This window comes from Eleginops maclovinus, chromosome 18, assembly GCF_036324505.1.
Source record: "Eleginops maclovinus isolate JMC-PN-2008 ecotype Puerto Natales chromosome 18, JC_Emac_rtc_rv5, whole genome shotgun sequence".
NCBI classification, from domain to species: domain Eukaryota; kingdom Metazoa; phylum Chordata; class Actinopteri; order Perciformes; family Eleginopidae; genus Eleginops; species Eleginops maclovinus.
This window is the reverse complement of record NC_086366.1, coordinates 25258124-25278405: the sequence shown is the minus strand read 5'-3', so window position 1 is coordinate 25278405 and position 20282 is coordinate 25258124. Positions and strand designations below refer to the sequence as shown.

Genomic DNA, 20282 nt, shown 5'->3' with positions numbered 1-20282 from the left:
GATATGTTCTCAATAAACTCTATAAAGGGAGTCCAGGTTTGAATAAATCTGTCTTTGTTACTGTTACGGCTATATTTTAGTTTCTCTAGTGGAATCATAGAGAGCACCTCTTTAACCCAGTGTTTGAATGAGGGAGGGCTTACCGACTTCCACTGTATGAGAATTGATCTCCTCGCCATCAGGGTTAAAAACGCTACGGCATTCATCTGTAAGTTAGTAAAATGTTTTTCTGGAAGTATTGTCCCAAAGATGGCGATTACTGGGTCAGGGTCTACATTAACACCACGTATATAAGATATAGTGTAGTGAATGTAATATACATAATTCACCTCCTTCTTAAGTGTGGTTCTACACACTGTTGTTTCATGCCTGTAAGTATGACCGTTGGTTTATGCTTGAAAGTACGACTGTAAAAAGGGATCGTGGTCCCTTTAATTAATCTGTGTTTACGATGACGTGGAGCCCCATGCTTGTCGGTTTACAGGACAGCGCCATCTTGTTTGGTTATAACTTTTACTGTGTGATTAAACGAGACACGCATTCGTGTGCTCAACTGTAATGAACGTCTCCTGCGTTTCAATACGATCTCCACAATAGCTTCAAAAATGTTGGTCCAGAAGCTGTTTAGAGACCTGCATGACCAAAACATGTGACCCACTTGTAACCCAGGTGAAAATAGACATGGTTATTAAATAGTTAATAAATAAGAATAAATATCAAACAGAATTTCATCATTTCAAATAATTTACTTTATTGATATTAAAAACATCTTAAACAGATAAATAGGATTAAAACCATTATTTCCTGGTTTTGGTAATTTATTTTATCATTGGTTGAAGTTGAAAGGTCATATCTATCAGCTAATCACAGTGCTGATAGTCATTCTCTTCCAGAAGATTCTCGGGAGAATCGAGGAAGCAAGAACAGGTGAAGTCACGCTTGAGAGTAGCTCCAGTAAGAAGATATTAGAGCTAAGAAATCTAAGTGTATTTGACGATTTATTTTCTTGCTGTGAGTGTTTTGTTTACCCTTCTGTCTATGTCGATAGACTGTGGTTTTGTTTAGCGTTTTAGTTTTTGAGTTACTGAGGAGATTCGCGGAGATACAGTTTGCTTTTGAAGATTACGCATCCAGCGCGTGGTCAACGACATTGGATGGCGAGCCACCCGAGGAAGGAGCAACGTTGAACTGTGTTTGTACGTCGAAAGAAACATCTTTTCTCCTATTCGAGGAGAGCGGACATCGTAGTGAGGGGCCGGGTGCTTCAGCCTTTCCCTTCCTTTCCCTGCCGAGAATCAATCACCAACTGCGGTAAGACTGTGCCAGTAGTAGCCGCCATACTTCTCCCCTCTGGATCACGTGAGCAGTGCGTGGACTGCTCCGCGCTGCTGTGTGAAAGGGAACTTTCTCCCTTTCTCTCGCTAAAGGACTGTTTAGCACTAAGGAATTGATTTAATGGACATTGATACAGTTAACCATTTTGTGTTGATATTTATGTGCATACTGTGAATGTGTTTAACTGTAAGGTTGATTGATACTGCATTTACTGGTGTTAACTTTCTCTTGTGGGCTTAGTAAGATGCCCTATGTTCTTGGTTGTAATAACCTACTGATAGAGGGTAATACCAAATGCTTCTGATTTAATTAACTAAAATAGGCCTAAGTTGATTAATAATTAAGATGGAAAATTAAAGAACTAGTTATACCAAATAACTGCAAACTAACTGGATAACAAACTAATACTAGAACACTTATAAGAGCTCAACTGAGATACTAACTAAATTACTGAAACTGACTGAGTTTAAGTTAACTAGATATTAAGAATTCAAAATAGTTTTCTTTACTTAAAGGGTAACTGAGTAAAACTCAGATTCTTCTTTGAATCACTTTGCATTTATGCAAATGGTTTTTCCTGTGTTGTATGTTTTGTATGTGTAATGTCTTAAAGGTACCATTTTCTAAATAATACTTCTACTACTTCTATTTTCCTTTTTTGATAAAGCCGGCAATTCTAAACTTATCTTTTGGTCTGTGGTGTTTTCTCTGTTCTCTTGCTAATTATTATTTTAACCAATTACTGCTCTTCCTACGAACCTAGTTTCTGGTAACAACAACAACTCTCTTTTAATATTTGTAGTAAGTGCTACACACTGTAGCTGGATTGTGGCTGCATCTTGGACATTCAGGATTGACGTTAGGGTATATTCTGGCCAGTTTCTCATTTGAATAGTGCAGTCTATGTACAACTTTAAATTGGATAAGACCATGCCGTATGCAAAGAGATGTGGTGTGTATACGCTTCAAACTTTTTTGCCATGTCTCCTCGGATAGTGCAATGTCTAAGTCCTTTTCCCATGCCAACCGAGTACTTTCCCATGACGGTGGGTCGATATCTTGTAACATTTGATAAATCTTGGCTACCCTCCTCCTTCCACTAGGGTCTAGCTCCAATATGGAGTCCAAGACATCCTTAGCCGGTAAGTGAGGAAATGAGAAGTGCTTCTTGGCAAAGCTGCGCACTTGCAGGTATCTGAAGAAGTGGTTTTTAGGAATATTATTGTCTTTCTGCAATAGGTCGAAGGAAGCGAAAAACACCAACCCATTTCGATGCCATGTTTCAAAAGCAGTGTCAGCTTGGGATGGGGGAAACAGGTGATTTCGTACCAGGGGAAGGAGAGTTATCGATTGACTGAGGTGGAAATGTTTTCTAAATTGCAGCCATATCTTTAGGGAATTTCGAATAACCGGCCCCAGGCGTTGAAGACTTAAATTACTGGGCAGGGGGCTGCTTACGATGGAGATCGGTGAAAGCGGCGAATTAGATTTGAGTTCCATTGTGGCCCACATTGGCCCTGCTTTGTTTTTGTGTAAAGAGATCCAGTAATTCAACTTGGAGATGTTAGCTGCCCAGTAATAAAACAGTAAGTTAGGCAGGCCCAGTCCCCCTGTGCTCTTGGGCATCTCTAGTGAAGTTCTCTTAATTCGCAGGTGGGAGGTGCCCCAAATAAAACTAGTGATGTGGCTATTCAGTTGTTTAAACCATGACTTGGTTAGCAGAATCGGGATCATCTGAAACAAATATAGGAACCATGGTAGCACTGTCATCTTGATTGTGTTAACTCGGCCCGCTAGTGTGATAGGGAGAGCTGACCATTTAAGAAAGTCCTGTTTAGTACGTTCTAACAAAACTTTAAAGTTATGGTCAAATAGGTCCTTATATGACCGTGTAACGTTTATGCCCAAATAGGTGAAAGCTTGTTGTTCTAATTTGAATGGGAAACCGCCCCATGTCTAGTTTTAACATTTTTAATGTATGCATTATTGTATCTTGCTGTATTCTGTTTAACTCTATTTAACCTCACTGTCGTAGTTCCATAAAAGCCCTTCTAGGGACGAGTGTTGCAAACTAGCATTCGCTATAAACACAACGATACTTGCATCGGATAGCTGTTTTCAGTCTGTCCATGTATATTGTATCCGTCCCTACCAATGAAACGATAAATAAAAATAAAAATATTGAGGATACAAAAACAGTTAAGTTTGCTTCCGTTGCAATTTGTCCTAGGTTTACCCCTTTTTTGGCTTACTTTTACTGGACTATTAGGCACAGCTAGCTCCAGTTTATCTGGACCCAGATTCCCCGGTAAACACCTTATCTTTACCTAGATGACAGTTTAAGTTAGACGTATTGTCCGAGCTTGTTTAGTCTGGTGCTTGAAGAATGTTGATTACCCATTTGGAACTAGTAAAAACCTCTTTTATCCCTGAGATTTTCAGAATTGGTTTGGCAAGCACTGTGGCAACTTGTGTCTGCAGTAAATGTCTTGTCAATTCTCCGGCCGTAACTCTGAATAAATCCAACAGTGTTTTGCCATCAAGTTCCTGCTCTTCAGTGTCTCTGAGTTTCGTCTCCATTGCTTCAGAAGTTTCCACCACACATATCATACATTATTGAGGTTGCAATTTAGCAAAATACTATGTTTTGAACTATGTAGGGTGTAAGTGTTTTTTAATGTAACGTATTGAAACTCCCAGATATATTACTGGCACAAACAGTAAACAGTAAGAACCCTTTCAGTGTGTTGTTTTGTTTAAAACAATTTTTAAAAGAATCACTTAATTAGGATGGCAGTGTTACGCACTCCCCCTTTTTGTTCTCCTTCTCCTCACTGCAAAGGCGCACCTGATCTGCTCCTGGCTCCGCCTCTGCTCAGGTGTTCTAGATCCCCACCAATGAAGAGTATAAAAGGAAGACTGAAGGACATGGAGCTCTCTGACACGCTGACACGCTGGCACTCTGCTGCCTGACGCTAGCTTAAGCTAGGATTTAGCTTGCTATTTTTTATATGTTTTTTTTTATTATTCTTTTTTGCCTGGAGGACATGATAGTCCAGTTTTTGCGGCTTTATTTGTTAGTTTAGCTTATTTATCTGCCTTTTAGTTTAGGGGGAGTTCTGGGTCCTACGGCCCATGGTGTGGCTGTCCCACGCTTCCTCCATCTTCTTGTTGTTTTTGCTATCATCTAAGTTAGTGTGATTTGAGAAGAACATTCAATAAAATCATGTTGTTGGTGTAAACTCCATCGGCGTATTTTTTATTTATGTTGCCGGTCATAACGTGAGTCACAAATGTTTTAATGCTGTGGCCGTAACAACCTGCCTCAATCGAAGCCCAATCTCAAACATATTTGGTCAACACTACAGCACACCAGAATGTTTCCCAAGCTAAATCGTTGTCCTGTTCATAGAGATAAAATAGCCCTATCCCTCTCTTTAAAAAAATATATATCTTCTTTAATAAGAATACTTTATACAGTATATATTCCTGTAGCCTTAATTTTTGCAAAATACCATGGTTTAAAGGTGTGTGTGTGTGTGGAATATCCACCTATAAGCTCATTGGTGAAGCACATATTTTTGTTCAAGCAAATAGAGTTCCCAGTTAGATGAAAAGAACAGATCCTCCCTTACATTCCAGGGTGCGTCTTGCTGAGCAGAGATAAGAAAACTTTCACTTTCATCACTTTTCCATTTTGTGATCCAATTAAATAAGGTTTGGGGTGACAGCAGCCTCATGAGAGAGAAGGTTTATCAGAGGCTTGTGGTTCTAAATCACCACCACATGACATATGGTGAAATGTCGTGGGGGGTCAGACTTCACAACCACCATGGCCCCTAGATCCCCACACATAACAACAAAGACTAAAACATTATTTTGTGCAATACTACTTATGTGCAAATATATATACACTATATGGACAAAGGTTTTGTGACACCTACACATTACACCTCCAGGAGCTTCTATGACATCCCATTCCAAATTCTTAGCCATTAATATGAAGTTGGTCCCCCCTATGCAGCTGTAATAGCTTCCACTCTTCTGGGAAGGCTTTCTTCAAGATTTTGGAGTCTGTGGAATTTTGCCAATTCATCCAGAAGAGCATTGTGAGGTCAGACACGGATTTTGGACGAGAGGGCCTGGCTCGCAATCTCCATTTCTAGTTCATCCCAAAGGTGTTCAGTGGGGTTGAGGTCAGGCTCTGTGCCTGCCAGTCCAGTTCTTCCACACCAAATTCATCCAGCCATACCTTTATGGACCTTGCTTTGTGCACTGGGGCACAGTCTTGCTTGAACAGAAAAGGGTCTTCCCCAAACTGTTTCCACAAAGTTGGAAGCATAGAAAAGTCCAGAATGACTTGGTAATATGAAGCATCAGTGAGCTCTTTAGAACGACCCATTCTTTCACAAATGTTTGAAAAGACAGACTGCGTGGCTGGGTGCTTGATTTTATTCACCTGTGGCAATAGGACTAAATGAAACACCTGAATTCAATGATTAAGAGCAGTGTCACAATACTTTTGTCTAATAAGTGTATATAATTCAGAAGAAAATAACAATATTGTTTCAACACCGCTGGGAGGCAGTAATGTACTACTAAACTATAGTCTTCTGGGAAATAAGAAGGAATAGGAGCAAGGAAACGTCATCAGGAGAACACACGGCAGGAGGGAAGAAATTCGGTTGTAGGAGAAGAGACTAGTAAACGCGGTAGTATTGAATGCTTTTCGGGCGGATCAGCATAAACTGTACTCTGAGTGTAACATCATGTCAACTAGTTCAGATGGATATAATGGGAATGAAATGGAGTGGATGCTATCTAGGGCTGCGAGGTGGAAAAGGGCTTTGAAAGAAAGACAGGCTAGAAAGAGCGGGAAGCTGATCAGATTATAGTGAGGCCAGGGGTAGTACCAAAAAGTCAAGAACCAGTCAGGGTGAAAGACAGACAACTAACGATCAAACACAAGAGAATGAGTGGAAAGTAATAATCGAATTCAATCAGGATGGTGGACACTATCACCCGATTAAACTTACCAGAGCGATCGAGGATGAGATCGGCAAAATCAAATAGGCTAGATTTATGAACAATAAGCGAGTGTTGATACACGCAAACAACAAACGTCAGCAAGAACAGATAATCAAAATGTCGACACTCAATGGTGAAGGGATGAAAGCGCATATCCCTGGAGCAATGGCAAAGGTGAGAGGAGTAATTTCAGGGGTACCATTGGGTATGTCTATGGAAGACGTTAAAAATGAGATTAAAGGAGGTAAAGTAATTAACGCCACAAGGCTGAAGAGTAATAGGGATGGCTCACTGAAAGAAACCCCATCAGTGGTGGTGCAGTTTGAGAAAACACTCCCTAAATCTGTGCAAATGGGCTACATGAATTACAGTGCAAGAGAACATATACCCAAACCACTTAGGTGTTATGCATGTGAAAGAATAGGGCACACAGCACAGCAGTGTAAAGGAAAATTGAGGTGTGCGAGATGTGGAGGTGAACATGAATATGGAAAATGTGAAAAGGATGCCAAGGTTAAATGTTGTTGTTCAGTGACTATCAAGCGCTAAAGTAGTCACAGAGAGGGGAACACAGAGCTCTGCCTGACACGCTGAATCCAAGGAGGAAACTTGAAGCCGTACTGCAGTTGAAGATGTTTGTATTTCCCTTGCAATAAAACATACATGCTAACATACATTTTATTGTTGAGTGACTTGCTGTACTGGACTATATGGTGGAAAGAGTTTAGCGGTTTTAGCGGTCAACAGAAATGTCAGCACCCTGCCTCCTCTCTCCCTGTCTCAAACAAAACAGATTCCCCGGTAGATGCAGGTGGTATTCATTAGGCAATCACTCAGCCCCAGTGACACACACCCACAGCCACACACACATACATAGCTCCGCCCACACACACACACCTATTACCCCAAGTGACAAGTGAGAAAACACATCCCTGCCTCTAACTGTGGAGGTGAGCACAGTGCGGCATTTGGAGGCTGCGTAGTGCAGAGAGAAGCCAGAGAGGTCCAGAGAATTAAGATAATGAACAAAGTTTCATATGCAGAGGCAATGAAGAAAGTAAGGGGGGCAGGAACAAACAGGGATTCTAGTGGAATGGCCCAAAGAAATACAGAACAAAGAGACAGTAACACACCGGAAAAGCAGGCCCAAACCCAAGCCCGTGTACCAACTTGTACTCATAAATGTAAAGTAGATAATGACACACTAGTGGTGAACAAAGTGAAATTTGTGGTCTTCATCTGCCACACCATTAATGTTGCATCACAGCAGAAAAAGAAAAGTGATAGAATCAAGACCATAGTGGAGGCAGCAGGAAGATTCCTTGACATGAGAGAATTAAAAGCAGGCCAGATACATGCATTACTAACAGCAACTGAAGTAGGAGAAAATGGACAGATGGAGGGTTAACACTTTAATAATGGTACCACACATTCTTCAGTGGAATGTGAGATGCCTTATAGCCAATGGACAGGAATTTTAAAAATACATATGAATTAGAAGTAGTTCCAGATATAGTATGTGTGCAAGAAACTTGGTTACGTCCGCATCTAGATTTTGTAATGCCAGGATTTAGTGCTATAAGACACGACAGAGCAAACAACCAAAATGGTGAAAGATGTGCTACTTTTCTCAAAGATGGGTTGGCTTATAGGAAGGTTCCCTCCCCTGATGACATGGAATGTGTAATATTGGAAATTTGCAGCCCAAAGAGAGAAGGAAATGTTAAGGTAATCAATTTTTATAACCCATGTAGAAATGTATCCACTGACGTGTTCAAGGAAATGGCAGGGACAGTGTGTAGAAAGGAAATATGGTGTGGAGATTTTAATGCACACAACAGCTTATGGGGGAGCAATCACACAGACAGTAATGGGAATATAGTAGAAGAAATGCTGGAGGAAACATCATTGGTCTGTCTTAACGATGGACAAGGTACAAGAGTGGATATAAATAGGGGCACAGTTTCTTGCTTGGATCTTACAATGGTGTCAGGTAGCTTAGTAAATGCCTGCGAATGGCATGTCAAGAGTAACTCTACTGTAGGAAGTGACCATTTCCCAGTAATCACTATAGTGAATACAAACGTAAGTATACAAGAAGAAAGAACATTTACATGATGGTGCTTTGTTAAGGCTGACTGGGAGAAATTTAGAATATGTTGTGAGGAGTCAACACACTTGGTAACACTGGAAGGGAGCATAGAAGAATGCACAAATCAAGTCACGGAACATATTCTAAATGCTGCAACTTTGAGTATACCAAAAAGAACAACACAGGGTAGGAAGAAAGTGGTACCTTGGTGGAACGAGGAATGCAGTAGAGCTGTAAAAGAACGAAACACAGCATTTAGAACCTTGAGGAAAAACATGTCACAAGAAAATCTTATAGATTTCCAAAGGAAAAGGGCAGTGGCTCGGAGGATAGTTAAATATACAAAAAAGAGGACTTGGAGAGAATTCTGCTCCACCATTGGCAGAGGAGTAAAGTTAGGGGATGTCTGGTCCATGCTTTAAAAAATGAGTGGGAAGAAGAGGTCGGTTAAAATCCCAGCTTTGGTTGATGGGGAGAGGATGGCAGTAACAGACAAGGAGAAGGCGGATGTGTTAGGTAAGGCCTTTGCTGCAGTACATAGTGGTGAGCACCTCGATGATAAACATAGGCAGCAGAAAGATCGTGCACAGAGAGAATGTGAGAGTAAAGAGAGAGAATGAAATGTCAACTATGGATATGGATTTTACAATATGGGAACTCAAAATAGCCTTGCAAGGTACTGGCTATACTGCCCCAGGACAGGACCAGTTATGCTATGCAATGTTCCGACAGTTACCAGTGGAAACAGTGAAGCTAGTGCGGAGACTTTTGTAACAACATTTGGAGGGATGGAGTTATGCCGAGTTGCTGGAAAAGGGCAGTAGTTCTACCATTTAACAAGCCAGGGAAGGATCCTGCTAATCCTAGCAACTATAGGCCCATAGCGCTGACATCCCACTTATGGAAATGGATGGAGAAGATTATAGTTTGTAGGCTTTCGCATGTAATGGAACAGAGAGGGTTAATGAGTCATTTCCAGAATGGATTTAGAAAAGGAAGATCCACAATAGATGCTCTAGTTAGAGTAAGTAACGAGGTGGAGAAGACGCTGAAAATGAAAGAGTTGATGGCAATAGTATATTTTGACATTGAAAAGGCATATGATTCTATGTGGAGGGAAGGGCTGCTAATTAAATTAAGTAAAATGGGTATTGGAGGGAGGATGTATAATTGGATAATGGAATTTTTAACAAGTAGGAAATTTAGAGTCAAGGTTGGAGCAGAAGTATCCAAGGATTTGGAAATTAAAAATGGTATCCCACAGGGGAGTGCAATTAGCCCTATATTGTTTAACATCATGATAAATGACATATTTACAAATTTAGATGGATGCATCAAATCAGCACTTTATGCAGACGACGGGGCCATATGGACGAGGGGAAGAAATGTGCCATATGTGGTAGATAGTATAAGAAAAGCAATAGAGAAAGTGGAGAAGTGGTCATATGAGTGGGGGTTCAAGCTGTCAACAAGCAAGTCATGTTACATGATGTTTTCAAATAAGAGAAAGGTTGGAGCTATTAAATCAACGCCCATTAACGCAGTACTTATAGAAGCAGGAGAAACACCGCTTGAGTTAAGAAGGGAGAAACTGGCACTCGCATATTGGGTCAGGCTAAAAGGAAGTGGAGAAGAAAACCCTGCAAAAAAGACTATACAGGAATGCTGGGAATATTCAAAGTTCCAGGGGTTAGGGTTTGGGTGGACAAGGGATGAACAAATGAAGAAATATGGAATGGAGGCGTTAGGGTTCACCAGGACCACCCCAGTGAGTAGCGTTCCACCTTGGCTATTCCCAGAAGTAAAGATCGATATGAGTATTCTGGAAAAGAAAACACAATGGCAAATGAATGAAGTAGGAGTTAAAACAAGTATTTACCTGAGGAGCAACTACTACAGTTATCTCAAAATATATACAGATGGTTCTAAGAACAAACAGGAGTGTGTGGGAATTGGTGTGTATGTCCCTGAGTTCCAAATATCTATTTCCAAAATATTATCTGATCAGTTATCGGTGTATACAGCCGAAATAGTGGCAGTCATTATTGGGTTACAGTGGGTTGAAGAGGTCAGACCAGATAGGGTGGTGGTATGCACAGATTCAATGGCTGTGTTGGAAAGCATACAGTCAACAACATCTGTCAGAGAAGATTTAATCATTGAACTGTACCATAGTTTGCTAAGACTTCACAGAGGTGGCATGGATGTACAGTTCTGTTGGGTACCAGCGCATGAGGGGCTGAAAGGGAATGAGTGTGCTGATAAACTAGCAAAAGGGGCACTACAAAAGGAAATAACAGTACCAGTTCCTCTTGGAAAAGGAGAAGGAAAAGCAGTGATTAAGAAGAAAGGAATGGAGATATGGCAGAAAAGGTGGGAGGAAGACCATAAAGGAAAGGGGTACAATAAAATACAAAAGTCAGTGATAACAAAGAACTACAAAGAAAGCAACAGAAGGGAGGAAATCATCATAACAAGACTCAGATTGGATGAAACAGGTTTAAATGGCACCATGTTTGTACTGGAGAAAAGGAATAGTGACAAATGTGGGACCTGTGGAGTGAAAGAAAACGTTGAACATATCATATTTCACTGTGCCATGTATGCAGTAGAAAGAGAAAGGTTACATGATAAAGTCCAAGAGGCGGGGAGGGACTGGGATTTAATGGGGATACTGGGGACAGAGGGAGAGGGGTAAGAGTCACCAGGAAGGCTCTCTTTACTTTTTTAAATAACACAAGGCTGGTGAGTAGAATTTAAGAAAGGCTAAATGACATAATGTTACACACTCGTGTACAGTAGGTAGCGGTATGCACCTTAAAGCTGGTTGCGATCCGCCATTAAACCCAAAGAAGAAGAACAAGAAAACGTCATCAGTAAGGGCCGCAAATGGCAAAACAGATTGCGTCACTAGCCCGCAACAAATGAGTCCTCCATCGCCGCGTAGTAGAAGCATGGAAGTGTGCGCCCGTACAAACGTTACTCTGAGAGAGTTTGGGTGTGAACAGACCTTACTGTCTCGACCTGATGGTTCAGCGTCCTTCGTACAAGGTAACGTTAAAAGTAACTGAAATATCACCCACAGGCGGCTGGCGTCGCTCTGTGTTAGCCTAATTTAGCACATGTGCACACAAGACAGTCAAGTCCCCAGTTGGTATCCGCACTGAACTCGAACCTAGATTTTCTAATTTGGTTTAAGTGGGTTTTAACCACAGCCAGATACATTAGCCTTAGATTTATTTTACCCGCCATCACTGTTAGGAGCAGTATTCAGGTATGTTCCATACTAAACATAATAGTACACCACACATGAATAAATACACACAAGTTACAGTAACATAACATGGAAATACCCAAATAAAGTACCTCGAAATTGTACATGTACTTTCCACCACTGCTTATCATACATGTTACTAAGTTATTCACAAAGTATTAAACTTATGTTTAACCTATGTCTTTAATGTATTGCCTGAATGCTGTGTTAAATTAGGACAAACAGTGAGGGCATCTCTTTTAGAGAGGTACAGTATATGGGACGATGTGTCAGTAGGTTGTACTCCACAATATTCATCAAAATAATGATCATTGTCCTAAACAGTAGTTTCCGAGCTATCAATTAAATATATTGAGAAACTTTTGCCTGCAACTAAACTCTGGGTTACCCAACAACAACCAACATTTTAGCCTTTAGAGCAGGGGAGTCCCAACTATTTTCACTGAGGGCCACATACGAAAAGCATACGAAGGCCTCGGCCCCTCACTAGGGCTGATGTATATTGCCTCATTGTAAATTATAAGTTAGCTTAATCAATGAAATATATATTATATTAAATGCTTTAAGAAACAAAAAGCCTACATCACAGCTCTCCATGGGGTATCCTTTATTTAGCTTGCAGGGCTTTCCTTAAAACAGAAGCTTCAGATTGCTTATAATAAGGGGAAATATGAATGGTATATTTCTTCTCAACTTAGATTTGATAGAACATTTTCTAAACTTTTTCTAAATTTTCTAAAATTTGCCAAGGGCCAATTAAAAATGGACCACGGGCCACAGTTGGACCTTGGGCCATAGTTTGACACCCCTGCTTTAAAGTATTTGTCACAGCTTGGCGTTTGTTAGCGTGAGAAAACTCAAACGTGAACCAAGCCATTGTTTATGTACAATTTACACTTTATTTTTTACAGTGTTTGTACAATTTTACCGGCTATTGCAATACCTTTCTATATGCTGAATCACTTGTTTTAAATACTGCTTCCTATTTTTAACCTCAGTGTACTTATTTTTCTTTACGCCTGCTTGCCTTTTTATTTAACGGTTTTCTACTTTGTTTTCTTTACCTTTTTCCCTGTAAATGTCTGTAAATTGCAACTTTCCGGATCTCTGTTATCGATGTTTACTTATAAGAGTGAGTTTCCTCAGCAAAACAGCCATTTCACCTGATGATATTGTAAAAAATGTGGTATTTCTTGCTAGTCTCGGGTCTGTTTTTCTCCCAAATGATTTAGTGTTACTCTTCTTATTTTTTCTACTTACCAACAGCTGATCTGCATTCAATACTCACACTTCAATGTTTATGTCCCTTATAGACTTTCTAATTGTAATTATCTGTCTTATTTTGTTTTTTATGATGCGTCTATTTCCTATTCTTTCTGCCATAATAATTAGTTTTCAGTTGAATAACACTGTTTTTCTTCCTCATGTGAAGGGGACACGAGTGTGATGGCCGCAGTGTACGGGCCAGCTGAGGTCAAAGTCAGTAAGGAGATCTATGACCGGGCAACCCTGGAGGTATTGATCCAGCCCAAAGTGGGATTGCCCAGTAAGTGAGGATTTTTATTCTCATTGAATCTGTTTGTGTTTCTAATGTAGTTCCTGAATCCGTGTTTTAGTGCTTTTGAGTAAAGCACCAACATTTCAGGGCTGCACAATTGGGGGAGAACATAACTTTTCATTTTTGACAGAAATGGCAATTGCGATGTATTTCATGTTATGGGAGGGATTCATCATTCAACATTTAGATCTTTATTTAAAATGATCATGTTTTTCTTTCTTTCTAAAGAGGATCAGTACCAAACAAAGACATGTATTAGGTCTGACAAAGATTTGTAGGCTGAGAAACTGTCTCTGCAGCTCCACAATTATAACGCAGAATGATTTTAACACATATTTTGCCTGCAACAAATTTAGCTACTCCCACGATTTAATCTGGAACCATCCCATAATGTGATTTTGATTAAGCTACGGTTCATTGTGCACCCCTATAATATTTAAATACATTAAATATATATACACTTTGAAATATAAATATACTTTTGTTAAAAGGAAGTGCTGAAACAAGAAGTTATTACATTTGAAAATATATTCCCGCAATATATTACCCGGCCTAGTTGAATACTCTATTGTGATTGGTCAGTTTGGAAATTCAGGTGTCTGCTCTTTCTAGATAGCAGAACACTGACAAGGATTCTCTGATCAAGGGACGATGTGCAGTCATATCAGTCCACAGAAAGAAATCCGGGCAATTTGAAATCAGCTGTGACCCAAAACAACAAACAATTTTCAATCAACGAATACTTAAAAACTGAAACAAAAGAAACGGGGGAAAATATGGGACACTACTCTGCATTTACAACCTTTCACTTTTCTATTATGTTGTCCATTTTTCTCAGCGGCGATCGCTGTGTTTTTATGTTTGTGGAGAGCAAAAAACGTTAGACTTGTGATGGCTGAGCTATCCCCAGTAAAGAAACGATTTGAAAATAAGAACAAAAAACAGCTCAACAGAAGGAAAGAGGTTCAAAGTAATTGGCACAAGAAGACAGACAGAAAGTTAATACTAAAGGGAACATGTATGGGCTCTGGCAGTGTGATCAACGGAAGATTATTAGGGTTCTTGGAGCATTAGGAGGCGAGTAACTGTTATTTTTACAGACTTTTGTTTTTCTACTGTGCAAAAGCTACACTACCACAACCTGCCACAAGGCGGGGTGGGTGAGCCACTTTGTTTCCAGTCTGATGTGTCCCAACATCTTCATTCTATAGGTGTAAGGGAGCGATCCCAGGAGCAGTGTGTGCGAGAAACCTGCGAGGCGTCTCTGCTGTTGACCCTCCACCCTCGCTCCTCCCTCACCCTCATTCTCCAGCTGATCCACGACGACGGCTCTGTATCCTTCAGTACAACTTTCTGCCGGTAGTGAGTCGTAATGGTGCCTTAAGGTTGTGTCCTGGTAACTGTTCTTCCTTAGCTGCTCTTCAGCGCCTGTCCTGCTTCCTGAACGCCGCCTGTATGGCCCTCATGGACGCAGGCCTGCCCATGAACTGCCTGTTCTGCGGGGTGACCTGTGCCATCAACGCAGACTCTGAGATCATCACGGACCCCACTGCAGCTCAGGAAAAGGTAATGGTGTGGCTACAAAAGGCTAGTTGACAGTGGAAGGTCAAATAACCACCTTTTATGTAACTATTATTGTCTTTGAGGCATATGAGTTACATTACATCCTTTCTTTAATGATGACAGAACAGTAAAACATACCTTTTGGGTTTCCTGTTCCATTTCCGCCCATCATTCATGTGTGTTTTAAGTGTATATATTACAAAGATGTACAGAGATATTGACGACATCTTGGCTTTACATTATATAATGCCTGTCTGTGGATATTTAGTCCCATTTTGATGACATTCTGATTGCAGCGACAAAACTCACTGTAATGCCCCTTTCCCACCAAACCGGATCCTGGGCCAGTTCGGAACTAGAGCCCGATAAACACCGGTTCTTCCTGTTCCCACTGTAGCGAAGCCGGCTCTTGTCATAGAAAACCGGAGTTTATCTGGCTTCAAAAAACTGTCGGTCTTAGAGCAGTGGTCGCCAACCCGTCGATCGCGATCGTAGATCTTTGAAACATTCCCTGTAGATCCCCAAAATAATAGAAAAATAATTACACAAATACATTATGGCTGATTAATGTTCAGTTTTGCAAGCGCCTTTTTTTTCTCTCTATCTTATCCGATCCAGTCGTTGTATTTTTTCAGCGCAACAGGCGGCATTAAAATGACGATTAAGATCAAAGAAGGACACTGGCACATTAACTGTCGCAAAATGACAATATACGGCACTAGCAGGTGATAGCTAGTAGACGGCAATGTTGTCAGCTGGCATGGCGGAGGCTCCGAGAAAGAAGTCGAAAACGTATCATTTCCATGAGGAATGGGAAGAGGAATTTATTTTCACCATGGTGAAAGACAAGTGTGTTTGTATGCTGTGCCACCAAACTCTGGCGCTGTCTAAAAGAGGAAATCTGGAGCGGCACCACAACACTAACCACGACAAATTCAAAGACAGTTTCCCCGCCAAGAGCGCAATCCGCGCTAGGAAAGTTGCTGAGCTGAAAGCTGGGTTGAAGGCTCAGCAGTCGCTTTTCACAAAACCTGCTGCTCAAAATAAGGCTGCGACTGAAGCTTCATTTCGTATTAGTCACCTTTTGGCGAACACTAGAAGCCTTTTACAGATGGCGATTTATTCAAGGAGGCAATGTCCATCACTGCTGAGACGGTTTTCAACGGCTTCAAAAACAAAGACGACATCAAAACCGCGCTCCGCAGTGTCCAGCGTGGCCCCAATACAGTGGCGAGGAGGGTCGAGGAAATGTCAGGGGACGTGGATCGACAAGTGTTAAAAGATTTGTCACACTGAATATTTTTCACTACAGTTTGATGAATCCCTGGATGTAATGGACACAGCTCAGCTTGTTGTATTTGTCAGGATGGCATTCCCGGACTCTACAACAAAAGAGGATCTCCTCACTCTTTTGCACTTAAAGGAGAGAACGAGAGGTGAGGATATTTACAACGCGTTTAAAAAAGATGTCTGCGATAATGACATCCCGATTCACAAACTGGTGGCAATTACCACTGATGGAGCCCCATTGATGCGCGGTGTGCGCGCTGGATTTATTGCGCTGTGCCGTAATGACCATGATTTTCCTGACTTCGTGAATTACCACTGTGTCATTCACCAGCAGGCCTTGGTGGGGAAGGTCGTGAACTTTTCTCAAGTTATGACTCTGGTGGTCAAACTGATCAACTCGATTAAGGCCAAAGCGCTTCAACACCGCTTATTCAAGGCGTTATTGGATGAGCTCGATGCCGCGTACGGAGACCTACTCCTCCACGCTGATGTCCGGTGGTTGAGTCGCGGCAAAGTGCTGCAGCGATTTGTTGATTTGCTGCCCGAGATAAAGACTTTTCTGGATACAAGAAACGAGGAGCATGAGGAGCTGTCAGATGATCAGTGGCTGCTGGATCTGGGGTTTCTGACAGACCTGACGGCAAAACTGAACGCACTGAACAACGAGCTCCAGGGAAAAGACCGACACCTGCCCCACATGATAAGCGCAGTGAATGCGTTCAAGGCCAAGCTCGGTGTTTGGAACACACAGCTGAAAAACGGGAGGCTGACACACTTTCCCAACCTGGAGAAAATGTCACAGGCCATCGGTGACAAGGACGCTTTTCACCCTGAGCAGTACTGTGTTCACCTGGACAAAGTGGCAGCAGAGTTCAGTCGGCGTTTTAGTGATTTAGACGTCATGGAAGATATTGCTGCATTCGTCTTAAACCCATTCCTGACCATTGATGTGGAACAGGTAGCAGCCAAATTTCAGCAGGTATTTGCTCTGCCTAGTGGGGTTAACATGGAGATGGTTGATTTGCAAAATGACATTGAGCTGAAAGTAAGATCACGGGACAGTAACTTTTGGGGAATTGTCAGCAGGGAGACGTTTCCCCTCCTCACCTCATGTGCACTAAGAGTGAGTGCCTACTTTGGATCCACTTACCTCTGTCAAATGGCGTTTTCACAGATGAAAATAATTAAATCAAAGTACAGGAGCCGCCTCACTGACAAACACCTCACAGACTGTCTCAGACTAGCTGTCAGTAGCTATGAGCCAAACTACAAAGCACTCACAGACAGTATTCAGTCACAGCCATCTCACTAACCTGGGTGAGTAACATGCCAGTTTTGACATCTGATGGCAATGTGAAAAGTGATGATGCATAAGATGGTACATAACTGCACTGAGCGTATTTACACTGACTGAGAATTTTATTAAAACACAATTACAGTTCTATTTTAATAATAATAATACATTTTATTGATATATATATTCTAAAATGCAGATGTTATGTAACTTGCATGAAGCTTGAGTGGATAAGCATAACACCGCATGTGATCTGCTCACTGTGTGTTTTGTGTGTGTGTGCCTTCTATGAACAAAGTAATAACCTCATACAAAAGGAAAAAGGCCACACCTTTATTTTTTGTGTTGGACATGAAGCTGTACTTGGCCTAATTGCATTGAGAATTTTGTTAGCATTACAGTTCTGTTTTCTAAAATGCTGATATTAATGTGACTTGAATGAAGCTTCAGTGGATAAGCGTAACACTTGATATGATCTGCTTGTCTACCATAAAAAAATACTGTCATATGTGGAAAATTCCACAAATTCCACATTCCTTTTCTTTTTGTGTTGAAATTAAATTGAATAATTTAGAATTGAAGTTGATGTGTAGCTATGGCCAGTTTGATAATTACAGTGTTTTTGTTGCATAAATTTGAACGTTGGACCAAAGCATTTCACGTAATTCAAATACAGTTAGCCTGAATAAAAGGCGTCAAGTTGGAAGTACAATCTGGGCTGTGTTTTTCTTTCAACGCTTAAATAGGTAGATCTTGCCTCTCACCAAGATGAAGGTCAGGGATCTTGGGCTTAAAAAGGTTGGAGACCACTGGTCTAGAGACAAGAACCACATATGTGCGTTGGAGGCGGGGGCAGGATTAACAGGACAGGACGTATATTTACCTTCTTTCTCTTACGTAATCGCCATTGAAGTTTATGATGATGAGTGGGAAGAACATTTGAACGTCACTTGTGATGAATGGAAATTTTGTGGTGAAGTCGTCCTATTATTTCCATTTGGTTTTTACAAAGCAAAATGAGCAGCTCTTCAATACAATCTCCCATTGTTGTTGTCTATGTGAGGGATTCCCGCTAGGTGTGGCTTTATGAAGCAGGCACGTTAACAGTTACGTCATGCCGCATCACCACTCGGGCTCTAGGTGGTGGAAACACAATACCTATCCGTGAAATGTTCAGGAATTTAAAGGATATGTAAAGTCTATAGTTTGTGGAAGAAAAAGGTGACATATTCCGAATCAGTTCCGTAGGTTACGAGGAAGATGTGCTGGTATAAATGTTGCATACAAACACAACGAAGGATGCGTACCTGATTATCTGTTTTGCTGGACAGAATCTGAAGGCTGTCTTTCATTTTGAAGGATTAGAACGCAGACTGCAGGCGGTCTACTGTAACGTTCTGAGTAACATACAGCACGCCTCCTCTCCTCAGCAGGAATTCTTGTTTGTGTAGCCAGTGTTTTTTAGTGTCAGTTAAATTAAATCCAACGTTTCAGAATTATTTTTTACTTCTGATCAACTTCTAAACGTTGTCTGAAGGGGTGCTGCTGGTTCATTTAAGAATTTAGACACAATAGGAGTGCTTTTAACGTCCTCTGCTGTCCAAAAAATCCAACCTGCTTCGTGTGTTAACGTGTAAAGTGAGCACACTGTCGGTTCCTCTTTATTTCCCATGCCTTTATAAATGCATGGATTGAGTTCTGTATAATAATTATTAAACAATTTATTGAATAAATAGAAAGGTAATGCCATCAAATAAGACAGGTGAGAACAGGTTTAATGGACACAGGAATCAAACCACTTGATGAATGTGTAGCAAAGAGGCTTTGTAATCTTTTTAGGAAATTGTTCTAATGCAGGGTAAGTGTGATGAAGGGCTGAACCACAGAAAGTTCATATTTTTTAATAAAGATTTATGCGTTCCCTGGTTTAATTGAAGTAGAGAAAAAGGAAACGTCGTGAATTGAATTGTACTCTTGTATTTCTTACAGGCCAGTCTAGTTCATTTCTGACTGTGCTCATATTGTTAGTAATTTAATAACACTATAGATTGACCTCCATTTTGTACAACTCAAGTCTTTTTTGCTAGACTCTTGTAAAAACGTAGAGGTGTAACAGAAAAGCAGGCTGACTCGGAATGGTAGATACACCAACATCCACAAACAGAATTTCCCTTTGATGCACAATAATAAAATAACTCGTGGAACACAATGAACCCGACAGATTGGAGATAATGTCAGTAGATTTGTCGCTTGTTAAAATGTTTTTGTTAGACCAAACATTTGCATGTCTTTTCAAAAAAGGGGCTTCTGTCACAATACATGCTGAATTTGTTCATTAGTTCTCATCTGTTTCCACTCTCTCTACAGGAAAGTCGAGCTTTGATGACTTTTGCGATTGACAGCAAGGAACAAAGAGTGATGATGTCATACACCACGGGATCATTTTCAGTTCATGAGGTCGGTACATGAATGATCAACGTTGTCAAATTTTAAGTTTGTGTGATTTCCACATCAGCCAGCAGTGTTAGTGATCTGCTTCAGGTCTGATGAAGATGAGGTGTTGGACCTGATTTAAATCATACTTTTGTTTTTATCTTTCTCTGCAGCTGCAGCAGTGTATAGCAGTCAGCCAGAAAGCATCAGAGAACATCTTCCAGTTCTACAGAGACTCCGTTAGGAGGCGGTACTCCAAAAACCTCTGATGAAGCAGCAGCTCCTTTTTTTTCCCTGATAGTTTTTTTTTCTCCATTTTTTAAATAAATACAAATACTGATGTTATTAAATAAAAATATTCTTCATTTTGTGAGTTCACCTGATTTTAGAAGTTCGAGCACATTTTGAAAGAAAG

At 40.8% G+C, this 20282-nt stretch overlaps 1 protein-coding gene across 1 annotated transcript; it reads left to right on the top strand.

Moving 5' to 3' along the window:
- Positions 1-11310: 11310 nt before the first annotated feature.
- exosc5 (exosome component 5) lies at positions 11311-20237 on the top strand. The gene is made up of 6 exons (XM_063907869.1): positions 11311-11506; positions 13162-13275; positions 14499-14620; positions 14713-14853; positions 19802-19891; positions 20041-20237. Exons 1-6 carry the CDS (start codon positions 11380-11382, stop codon positions 20134-20136), a joined length of 690 nt encoding a protein of 229 aa, XP_063763939.1. The 5' UTR covers positions 11311-11379; the 3' UTR covers positions 20137-20237.
- The last annotated feature ends 45 nt before the right edge of the window (positions 20238-20282 follow it).